A 12,417-nucleotide genomic window follows, 5' to 3' on the forward strand; every position below is an offset into this window, starting at 1 on the left:
TCTGTTTTTCCGGCTATGCTCTGTTCCTCAAAAAGCAAAGAAGACTGGGCTAGACTTTTAAGGGAAAATGTTAGACCTACATTATTATTCATTGCCTCTGAAATCTCTGCTACTTTCTCATGCGTGCGCATGATCGTTCTAAAAAAATTGGCTTTAGCTTCGTAAATGCAAAAAGGGAAGCTATATGGATCCAAACGATTTTTTTTGTTGCAAAAGGGCTCAACAGTCAACACCCTCATATTGTGCCTCCTCATTTTCCTATGCATGATAACGGTAACATTCCAAGAAATATTGTAATGTTAAACTAACATTGTTTGTAACTGTTTCTCAAAAAAAAACATTGTTTGTAACTCTCAACTACTACAAATATTGCACCCCACAGGTTGACTCTGTTTTACAAACTGATTTAGTAGGCGTTCATTAATAAAGATCCATTGTTTTCCCCTAAAAAAAATAAAAAATAAAAATAAAAGATATATTTCACCCCAATCTACTTGATTTTCAAGTAGAATTATAAATGAACCAAGCCATTCATAAATAGCTTGGACTTAATTCAATAAAAAGCTCATTTATGTTTGTTTATTAAAGAATCAAGTTTGTGCCTACATTTTTTGTTTGTTTAATAAATGAGCTAAGTCTAAGTAGAAAAAAAGAAAAAGAAAAAAAGATCTTCATGAACAAACTCATGAACATTGGTGCTCGACACAAAACAAGTTGACCCTAAACTCGTTTATAGGCTCGGTAATAAGCTTGATATAAGTTTGACAATTAAATTCATATCTTTACTATCATTTTAAGTAATTAGGAGTAGTAATTGCTTGTCTAAACTAATAAGTTTTATATAGGCTTGATAATATATTTGTGTTGGATTTTAAGCTCAAAAACTTGATACAAGCTTGAGTTTGAGCTTGAGCTCAACTTTACTAATGAGTCAAGCCAAGTTCAAGTTTTTAGACTTTTTAATGAGCTTGACTTCAAACATTTATTATAGGATTGGTTCAAACTTGAGTTAAGTTTAAACATTTTACATTCGTTATCGAGCAAAACTTAAACATTTTATATTTGTAATTCGTTGTCAAGCCAAATTTGAACACTTACTACTTGACAAAGGTCGACTTACTTACGGTCTATTTTCAAATTTACGTGGAAAAAAAAAGTTATACCAAAACATTTTAAAGAATGAGATAACTAATTGGTTAGAGGAAATAACTTAGAGCATTGACATTAGGTGTGCCAAATGCTAAAACACCCAATACCAAAAATACATCTCCATTACATATGTCATGTATCAAATTATTTTAACACATGTTATAGTACACTTCTACTAAATGGTGGGTGGTATTTTAGGTTATTTTAATGAGTGTTGTATTAAAATAAGAGATGAGATGTAGAGTGTAATGTTAAATGCTATGCTAAAATAATTTTTTGGTACGTTAAAATAAATTTTTTTAGAACATTTGTGCTAATATTCTAGCGTTAGAATTTTGATAGATGTAATGTAAGATATGGTTAATTACTTATGCCGTACCATGGTGTTTAATGGGGGCACAAATATATATATATTAATCGTGTAAAGAAGGGCCAAGTTAGGTTCACACGGTGCTCAAGACTTCGATGCAACGGAAAATAAAAATAAAGCTATGTTTAACGATCATTGCTGTCTCACACTACCACTAAAAATGTTTCGAAATTGTTGTAAACATTGTGCTTTTGTACTTTTTCTTTTACCAATTCCACATTCCCCACGAAAACCCAGATAGTCATGGTGGAAACAAAATCCTTGCTTTATTAAATGAGAGAAATGTGTGGGAAAAAAAAAACACAAAAGAGAAAACAATAATTTATTTTTTGTTTTTTATTTGCAGTAGTGGAAACGTGTACAGAGTTGATTGGGCATTAGATATAGTTAGTCTGTTATCTACATATAATAGCTTTGTAGGCTCTGTTTTTTTTTTTTTTTTTCGCCATGCTCTGTTTCTCAAATATATATATAAAGAACAGAACAGAGATGTGTGTATTTATTCAAAAAGCAAAAAGACTGGGTTAGACTTTCAAGGCTAAATGTTAGTGCTACATTATTATTAGTAATTTAGTATGCCATATATATAACACTCGGTTACCAGTTAGGCAGTTACCACTGTTACTTTCCAATGCATGAGCACGATTGTTCTAAGAAATTTTGCATTAGCTTCGTTGATGCAAAAAGGGAACTATTGGGTCCAAATGGTTTTCTCTCTGTTCAAAAGGGCTCAACAGTCAACACTATCACATGGTGCCTCCTCATTTTCCTATGCATGATAACGGTAACATTCCAAGAAAATTCATAAAGTTATGCGTGATATAACGGTAGCTTTCTTAGAAAATTCTTAAAAGATGACTAGTAACGGTAAATTTCTTTGAAAAAACATAAAGCTATGCATGATTGATGTAGCTTTCTAAGAAAATTCATAAAGGAAAACTAGTAACGGTAACTTTCTTCCACTTTAAATATTCGGTCCTCCTCTTCTCCTTCTTCACAGCAACATTACTCTCTAGCTTTCTTCTCGCTATTTTAGCCTTCTTTTATCACTCTCTAGCATATTGAAGCACTTCAAGCTCTCACTCTTTAGCTTTGATCTCACTCTTTTAGAAAGCTTTTCTTTCACTCTCTAGCACTGAACCACTTGAAGCCCACCCTCTCTTGCTTCCCTCTCGCTCTTTTAAGTCTTCCTTTCTCAAGCATACTAAAGCACTTCAAGCTCACTCTCTAGCTTTCCTCTCGTTTTTCTAGCCTATCTTTCACTCACTAGAAAGTTTTTCATTCACTCTAGCATTGAAGCACTTGAAGCCCACCCTCTCCAGCTTCCCTTTCACTCTTTTAGCCTTCCTTTTTCTCGCTAGTCACTACGAACAAATGGCTGAAGCAATCCTTTTCACCCTCTAAAATACTGAAGCACTTCAAGCTCACTCTCTAGCATTCCTCTCGTTCTTCTATCCTTCCTTTCACTCAATAGAAAGTTTTTCTTTTACTCTCTAGACTCTAGCACTGAACCACTTGAAGACCGCCCTCTCTTGCTTCCCTCTCGCTCTTTAAACCTTCCTTTCTCTCACTACAAAAAAATGGCTGAAGCAATCCTCTGCGGAGTTACACAGACCATAATTGAAAATTTGGGCTCTGCGGCTTTTGAAAAGTTTGGACCACTGTGGAATGTTAAAGATGACATTGAAAGCATCAAGAACACAGTGTCCAGAATACAAGCTGTCCTTCTGGATGCAGTGGAGCAGCCGAACCGCAACCATCAAGCCAGTGACTGGCTCGAAAAGCTCAAGGACGCTTTTTATGATGCAGACGACTTGTTGGGTGAGTATAAGTTCCACATTGAATTAGCTTTGCAGCAAGAAGAGACTAGTGGGAATACTGCGGGAAAGGTACGCAATTTCTTTAGAAGTATCCCACTTGTTTTTAGAAATCGTAAGATGAGTCTTAGAATAAACGAATTGAGGCAGAATCTAAGTGCAATGGCACAAGATAGAAATAACTTTCATTTTAATGAGGGCCATGTGAAGCCTCAAGTGAGTCTGAACAGGGAGACTATCCCATGTTTACCAAATAAAGAAGTTATTGGGAGAGATGATGACAAAAATGCCATCATAAAACTTTTATTGGAGCCTAATAATGATGAGAATGTATCCGTCATTGCTATTGTGGGAATTGGGGGGTTAGGCAAGACCACACTTGCTCAAAATGTATACAATCATGAAAAAGTCAATACACCTTTTGAGCTAAAAATATGGGTGTGCGTTTCAAATGTCTTCGAGGTGACAACAATTGCTAAAAAACTAATAAATGGTATTGATAAAGATGACAGCGTGGAACTAATGCGAAAGAAACGTCGTAAGCTTAATCCGGAAGTCCTCATGGGTCAAGTCCACAACATGGATCCATTGAGGGAACTTGTTAACAAAATTTATCAAAAGAAATTTTTACTTGTGTTGGATGATATGTGGAATGAAAATTATAAAAACTGGAATGACTTTAAAAGCCTTTTAATCGGTGGTGCAAAGGGAAGTAAGATTGTAATAACTACACGAGTCAAATTGGTTGCAGAGATTACACGTCCTGTTTCAACATATGCTCTTAAAGGCCTTTCTAAAGACCATTCTTGGTCTTTATTTGAGAAAATAGCATTTAGAAACAGGCAAGAGACCAACAACACTAAACTAGTAGAAATTGGAAGGGAGATTGTAGGCAAATGTCAAGGAGTACCCCTTGCAATAGAGTCCATTGGAAATGCATTATACTTTGAGAAAAAAGACGGGTGGTTAAAGATCAAGGATAAGGTACAAGAAAATGTAATTGAACAAGGGGGTGATAATGCCTTTTCAATTCTAAGGTTGAGTTATGATCATCTTCCATCATATATTAAAGGTTGTTTTGGCTTTTGTTCTTTGTTTCCTAAATCTTACAAGATTGATAGGATGACATTGATTCAACTATGGATGGCACATGGGTTAATCCAAGTGCTAAATAATATGGAGCAATTAGAAGATGTTGCAGATGAGTGCATCAAGAATCTACTTTGCAGGTCATTTTTTTATCCAGCAATGCATGATTTTGATGGGCAAGTCTTAACATACAAGATGCATGATTTATTTCATGATCTTGCACTATCAATTGCAGGGGTAGACTGTAGACTTGACTATTTGGATGAAAAAACTCATCACGTATCATTTTCTAGTAACTCATCTTTTACTAAAACCTTAAGTTTGGTTAAAGCAAGCATTAAGTTACGTACAATTCTGTTCACACATAGTGAGAATGAATCTAATACCATGGATGAGTCAACATTGAGTACACTAATTGAGAGTTTCCCAATGTTGCGTGCATTAGATTTACATAATTTGAATATTAAAATAATTCCAAATTCCATAGGGAAGTTAATACATTTGAGGTACTTAGATTTTTCTTTTAATCCTATTGAAACTCTTCCTGATTCTATTGCTACATTGTTGAATTTGCAAACACTAAAACTTCAAGAATGTCGTAATCTTGAACAATTGCCTAGAGACATCACAAAATTGATTAGCCTCAGGCATCTTGATGATAGGGGTTGTTTTAAGTTGAGATTGCCTCAAGGCTTACAGAAACTGACTGGTCTTCAGTCATTACCGTTATTCATTGTGAGGAATAATGGTGGACTAGGCGAATTGAATGGGCTAAACAACCTCAGAGAAACACTTAAGATCCAAATTTTAGAACAATTGGAAGATGCTAACTTAAATTGCGAGGTCAAATACTTATGGGAAAAGCAACATCTTAAGAAACTAGAATTAAGATGGACTCACAAAGAAAGACATGATGAGATGTTATTAGATAGCCTCCAGCCACATCCAAATCTCAAAATTTTGGAAGTGTATGATTACACTGGTGTGACATTTTCAAGTTGGCTTCCTTCCATCGAAAATCTTGTTAAAATCACTTTAATTCGATGTAACAGATGCAACCACCTGCCACCATTGTCTAAACTCCCATTTCTAGAAAGCTTATGGCTTGATGGAATGAAAGATTTGGAATGCATATCAGATCGTGATATGAGTGAGGAAGTTTCTACTTTATCCTTCTTCCCATCGTTAAAAACTCTTTTGATTTTGAAATGCCCTAACTTAAAGGGATGGTGGAGGAGCGCATCAATGACAGATTATCAACAACATCAGCATAACCGGTCACTGCCTTCATTTCCTTGTCTTTCTTCTTTTTGTATTATTAATTGTCCTAATATGACTTCCATGCCCTTGTTTCCTTATCTCGAAGAATACCTGACTCTAATTATCGTTAGCTCAAAGTTTTTTCAAGAGACAATACTTTCCTCTTCCTCCTCTTCTTCGTCCTCTCATCTCTCCAAATTAAAACATATGAGTATAGAAAATCTGCCAGATGTTGTGTCTCTGCCAGATGGGTGGGTATCAAATCTAATTTCTCTCGAGAGTTTATACATTTTCTCTTGCAAGGAGTTAAATCTAGGGAGTGACGTGGACGGAAAGGAATGGCGACATCTCAATCGCCTCATTCATCTGATCTTCTCCGGCCTTCCAAAACTGAATTCCTTACCTATAGGTCTTCAACACGTTACAACCCTGGAAACGCTCGAGATTGAAAATTGTGAGAATCTGAAAACATTGCCTCGGTGGATTGGGAATCTTATCTCACTTAAATGGCTTACAATTGACAACTGTCTCAATCTGAAATCACTGCCTGATGAGATGCGCGATCTCTCGTCTTTACAAACACTGTACATTTACAATTGTCCTGAGTTACAGAGAAGATGCGAAAAGGAAACCGGTCAGGATTGGGACAAGATCGCACATATCACTGAGGGTACGCATTCTATATACCCATTTTTTTTGTTTTGAATTTTTGTTTGCTAGCTGAGAAAACAGTTGAAAATGGAAGAAAGTGAACTTTTTAGAATTCTATTCTCTATCATTTATTGATTTCAATACAATTTTTTTGAAAAAAAAAAAAAAAAAAAAGAATTTTTTCTTTTGGGTTTCAAAAATATAGGAACCAATGTATATAATTGAATGGGGCTCACTTTGGCAAAGCTTTTGGTTTTCTAAAGTTTTCTAATAATAACAAAAATTTCTGAGATGTATAGAATCTTGGCCAATTTGATTGATTTCAAAGCAACCAAATTGTTGAATTATTTTGAAGTTCTATTATTATTAACATTATTTAATTCCATGACTTGTGTTCTGTCAACAGTTGATATTCGATGAACCATCTGTGGAATATGGTGGCAATATGCCTCGCTTGGATACTTTTAGGATTTTGGATGGTGGAGTACGAAAGGTAACTTGGTTACACTCTCTATAATCAAAGGTTATTGAATATTTTGAATAAAATTTCTTTCCATATATTTGATTCACACATTAAGAAGGACCCAAAAGGAAAAAGCAATTAAAATGAAAGATGCATATATCCCTATTTCCTTCAATAAACTTTGAATAGCTGGAAGAGGGTTATTCAAATGTGAATTCCTTTCCTCTTCTTCTTTGTTTTTCTTGTATTATTATGATTTCTCACTTGGTTTGATCCTAGATGCAGAACAAATTGGAAGCACAAAACAAAACTAGGCGTAAATATCTAAGCCTATTCAAAACCTTTTTAAATAACATTTTGTCTCTATTATGATCTTATTTTCTACCATAGTTTAATGGTCTACAGCTTAACATCAATTTTTTTCTTGTGGTTGGAAGCATACACAGTTTTAGTGGAATTTCTTTGTACATTGTGTTATGTTCCCATTGCTTGCTGTTACAAACTTGGGAAAAATATTTTTTTGGCCATTTTGTCTCACATCTTATTTCCAATTTGCTTCAAAGTCTTTACATGAAAAATGCCTTGCCCAAGCCTCAAGTCCTTAATTTTTCCAATAAACTTTGAATAGCTGGGAGAGGGTAATTCAAATGGTAATTCATTTTCTTTTCTTCTTTGTTCTTCTTGTGTACTTATGATGATTTCTCACTTGATTTGATCCTAGATGAGGAACAAATTGGAAGCACAAAACAAAACCTGGCAAAAATATCTGATCCTATTTAGAATCTTTTATAAAGAATCTTTTGTCTACCATAGTTTAATGGTTTAGACTCGAGAGCTTAAAATCAATTTTTTTTTCATGTACTATTACAAACTTGGGGAAAATAATCTTTTTGGCCATTTTGTCTCACTTGAATAACTAATTCAAGGCAATAGCATCATCATTGCAATCATTCTTGATTGGCCTTTAGCAATATGCATTTGAAAAAAAATGATCTGAACCTAAAAGGGTAGCTTGTATGGACCTTTTATAATAACTCATCACAGATTGGTAAATTGGGATTACAATGCTGATATCTTGTGTGTTATATGCAGGGAGCATTTGGAGTGTTGTAGGGATCATCTCTTTTATGATTACTCTTTTACAAGAAGATTATGGCAGCAAGTGTTGGAAGAGTACTTGGTTAATCTGCAGCTTGTCTTTTGAAATTCCTCTCCATTTGTTCAGATGCTAAGGCCCACTTGGTGTTCTTGTTATTGTTGAAATTGACTTTAGTGTGATGTAAATTTTTTGTAATCTAAAAATTGTGTTCTTCAATGTTTTGGTAGTTTTTAGCATTTGTTTTAGAGAAAATTGTTGTAAACTCTTTATTCAATAGTGGAAATTTTTTACCGGACTAGGTCCCGTGGTTTTTCCCTTCTCATTGGAGGGTTTTCCACGTAAAAAATCGGTGTCTACTTGTGGTTTGTTGCTGGATATTCTTGTTTGTGTTGATACTTGATAGTGCTTGCCAGATTCTTTTGCAATTCCTATTGAATTTGCACAAAAAGAAAAAATAAAAGAAAAAGAAAATTCCTTTGTGTATTATGGTATCAATTGGCAATTTTTCCCAATAGAAATTATGGATTCATTCTTAAATGGGAAAAGGTTTTAAAATGCAATAGTCCATAATGATCTTATTCACAGTGAGAATGGTCATGTAGTTGATTTAAAGTGATGTGAGAGTTAGAACTGGAGCAGGTTTTAAAATGTCAATAAAGGATAGGGTGCTGTTTAGTTATTTTGGTCTGTGTCTGTTTTAGCTTAGCATGGTAGCTTGTCTTTTTGCTGCAGGGGCTGGCTGTTCAGTCTTTCTGTCTTTTGAACTTCATGTAATAATTTTTCTGTTAATAAAATTTCCTCATTCATCCAAAAAAAAAAGGAGGACAAGAAATGGAATACAAATTGCCTGAGCACTAAGTTTTTCTGCAAAAACTTAAGATGAATTTCATGAATCTCAAAAGCTAATTATATCAAGAGGAATTTTATTTTATTTTATTTTTTTTAACTAGAAAATTATTAGATAAGTTGAAATGCATTATCCCTTCAAATTCTATTGCATCACACAAATTTGGCTAAACATTCTCTGGCATTGATTTTAGAAGAAGCACTTAATGCCTAATGCTCCAACTGGTTTCCAGGTTACAAAAAGAGTTCTTGTTGGGGTTTGTTCAAACATACAGGCTGATGCGCATTGAAAAGACCTGGAAACATTAGTTTTTAAAAATGTCATTATAGATTTAACTGGATTATGAATTGATTTACCCCAAACGTTAGGATTTGCTAGCTGCTTAGTAGAAGGTTATATGTACTAAGCTGATAAAGCATTTTGTCAAACATGCAAGAATGCCTTTCAATAGCTTGATCCCTCCAGAAACAAACCACAAAATTGGATTAATATACTTCTTAACTAGTCCTAGAACCTCTTTATGAATAGTCGATGATGATTATATTTGATTGGTGTAAACCGCATAAGAACATAAGTTTAGCTTTTCAGGAAAGTATTTTGTACTTAATTTTTATGCCAAAATGATAAATTTAGAATTAATTCCACATTCTGAAAAATTACCATACTGAACAAGTTTAGAACTAGTCATAGCATTCACGGCTGTCCACTTTTGTGGTTTCTCAAAGGATACCCCATTAGTCAAGAGCCTTAGACTCCAGTGCCATTACCTGTTAGATTATCAAAAAGATCTACAGCTAAAGGTCTCATTTCAAAGCCCATGTGCAGAAGTGAATGTTATCTTTTTATGTTCTTCGTGCTTTACATCCACAACAAATTTTTGTGGTATATAATGTTTTCTTAGTGATGAAAGAGCAATAGTAATTGATGTTGTTTACAACACTGCAAATGAAAATGTATTAAATAAGCTTGATGCTACTTAAGAAACAGGTCAGTTACATCTTACACAACTTACTCAAATGCCAAAAACACGCTGGCTGTCAAACAGTCCTATCATGGTCTCACAGTAGTAGTGCTTATTTTGCTGAAGCTAATCATAGTCAATGAACATATTTAAACCATGTTACAGTTCTATCTTTTTGTATGAATCATTGTGCCACATAGTTAATGGACCTGTAATATGGTAACTTCTTGTAGTAATACTATTTTCAAAGCACTAGATGGTTCAAGTTAAACACAGATGTATCATCATTAGGTAACCCCCGAAGGTGGAGGGGGAATTCATGACTTTGATGGAAACAGGATTAGAGGATAGTCAAGAGCCATTGGGTTTGCAATGAATGTTATGGCAAAATTATGGGCTTCAAGGATGGTCTAATTCAAATTAGCTTACTCAGTATCCAAGCAATAGAGATAGAGCTAGATGCCAAAGTTGTACTTGAACTTAATTCCAACTCCAACCCCATAAATAGACCCTTCAAAGCTCTTGTGCCTTGTCACAGACAAGTGATCAGAAGAATCCTTTATACCAAACTTTACCATTGTTTCATGAAGGCTAATGATCCCTTAACTAATGGATCAGCCATAAATGCCCATTTGAGGTCAAAATCCTCAGTTCGGCTAAGAATCATCATTTTAACACCAAAATCAAAAGTATTTAAGGAACATGGGAACTCCATTTTTGGGTAAAGGTCAAGTCACTTATCTACTCTTACCCAAAATGTGAGACAGTCTCACATGCCAACCTTTTTCTAGTCTCTGAATGAGTTCCCTCTTGTTTAAGAGAGGAACAACTCATGCTCTCCAATAACTACAACCAGACACCGATTAGTGTCTACTTTCATTCTAAAAATATTCCACTTACCTATTATATCCAAGCACTACTGTAGCCTGTAGGTCACATAAAAAAAACTCCTTAACTTTCTTCACATACCATTATATTCTTATGACCATGGAGCTCCCAAGTGATTAGGTTGCACTTCCCAATCATCTAGTATTCATAGTATTAGGCTGCACCGGTCAATACTAATGTACCACCATATGATAGTCTCTTTCTCTCCATTTTCACACATTTTAAGAGGGACAAAACTTAACTATAGTATCTTATGTGTTCAACTTTAAATTCGCCAATTAAATGTAATTGCACGACTATATTAATCAACACAATATAAGCAATGTTACATCACCTAAGAACAAAATTAAAATCAATTATGTGATATATAGTTTGTTCCCTTTGTTGTCCTTTTGTTTTGTTGGTTTTGGACTAATTTCTTTAATGTTCTACCTTATTATGGATATTGTCTGTAATGTATTATGCACTTTTTTGATAAATTTGATTGGATTGGAACCTTTGATGATTGTTGTTCCATTAATGAGTAATGAAGTACATTTTTTAAGGTTGAAGATTTTTTTATTGCAATCATGTATTTTTAGAGAGTTGAGCAACTGTTAGTTAAAAGATTTTTTTTTTTTTTATTAGCTCTTACTACTTCCCAATGAAGTGGGACACTAGATTCCTCATTTTAAGTGTTTATTTATTTATAATTTAATGGTTATAACAACGGTGAAGAGATTTGAACTCTGAATTTCTTAAAAACTCTAGGAAGTGTCAATTCAATTGAACCATAAAACTTTTGGTAGACCTACTAAATTCCTCCTTAGCAAGAACACTTTGGCACCCTTTAACAAAAACTTTGTTTTTATTAACAAATTATGATTATAAATAAATAAAAAACATGTTAAGATACCAATTATGATTTTTTATGTATTGACAAGATTTATAATGTACAATAAAACTTTATCAATCAAACTACTACAAGTGCATTGACTAATAAACTTCCGCCTGAATATAATTTAACTATTCATATATATATATATATATATATATATATTTTAATGAATAACCATCCATATAGATAGTGACATAACAATGTTCATAGTGTATTGAGTAATTTAACAATGTACATGAATAAAATTTAACCATTCTTAGAGATTTTTTTTTTTTAATGAATAACTATCTATATAGATAGTGACATAACAATGTTCATAGTGTATTGACAACAGTAACAATGTGCCCTAGTTTAGTCGGATAGGATATCACTTAGGTTCAATGCAATGGACCCATTAGATACAAATATGAGTCAAATTTTAAACGCTTGTTCGTATCGTATTGGCTTCAGATTGGATCCAAGCTTAACCCAATTGGATAAACTTACTTAAAAGCATTCACATCAGCTCATACAAAAATTTCTATTTATGAACTTACTTTTTCTATTTTACATATTCATTTTTTAAAACACCTAACATCATTTCTTTATTTTATACTATATTTCATTAAAAATTATTTTTTTAATTATTTTTTTCTTTACATATAACAACTACCATTTACACTCTTCTTTCATTCTCGTAATAAATATAAAAAAAAATAAATGTAAAATTAATAATGTAAATATAATTTATACAATTATGAACAGACAGATGTAAGTTATTTACAAAATACTGATGTGATGTGAATGGTCCAAAGGTGCCTAAATTTTCGATCAAAAAATTCTTGAGATATTGATCCTATCACAAAAACGAAACGTGTCACTACTCACCACCTTTCGCCAAACAAAACCTGTCATGCAAACAGACAAAACATAAACATAATCCACACAACCTCCAATATAACCCCCC

General features: G+C 33.5%; 1 protein-coding gene across 2 annotated transcripts; it reads left to right on the forward strand.

Moving 5' to 3' along the window:
• The first annotated feature begins 2,521 nt into the window (after window positions 1-2,521).
• Window positions 2,522-8,128, forward strand: LOC115984231 (putative disease resistance protein RGA3). Of its 2 annotated transcripts, none has more exons than XM_031107202.1 (3): window positions 2,522-6,355; window positions 6,743-6,829; window positions 7,892-8,128. In XM_031107202.1, the coding sequence occupies exons 1-2, from the start codon at window positions 3,100-3,102 to the stop codon at window positions 6,754-6,756; spliced, it is 3,270 nt and encodes a 1,089-aa protein (XP_030963062.1). In that variant the 5' UTR covers window positions 2,522-3,099; the 3' UTR covers window positions 6,757-6,829; window positions 7,892-8,128. The 2 variants fall into 2 exon arrangements, with proteins under 2 accessions (XP_030963062.1, XP_030963063.1); XM_031107203.1 differs by lacking the exon at window positions 7,892-8,128 and adding an exon at window positions 7,079-7,885.
• Window positions 8,129-12,417: the final 4,289 nt, after the last annotated feature.

This window comes from Quercus lobata, chromosome 4 (genome assembly GCF_001633185.2).
Source record: "Quercus lobata isolate SW786 chromosome 4, ValleyOak3.0 Primary Assembly, whole genome shotgun sequence".
NCBI classification, from domain to species: Eukaryota; Viridiplantae; Streptophyta; class Magnoliopsida; order Fagales; family Fagaceae; genus Quercus; species Quercus lobata.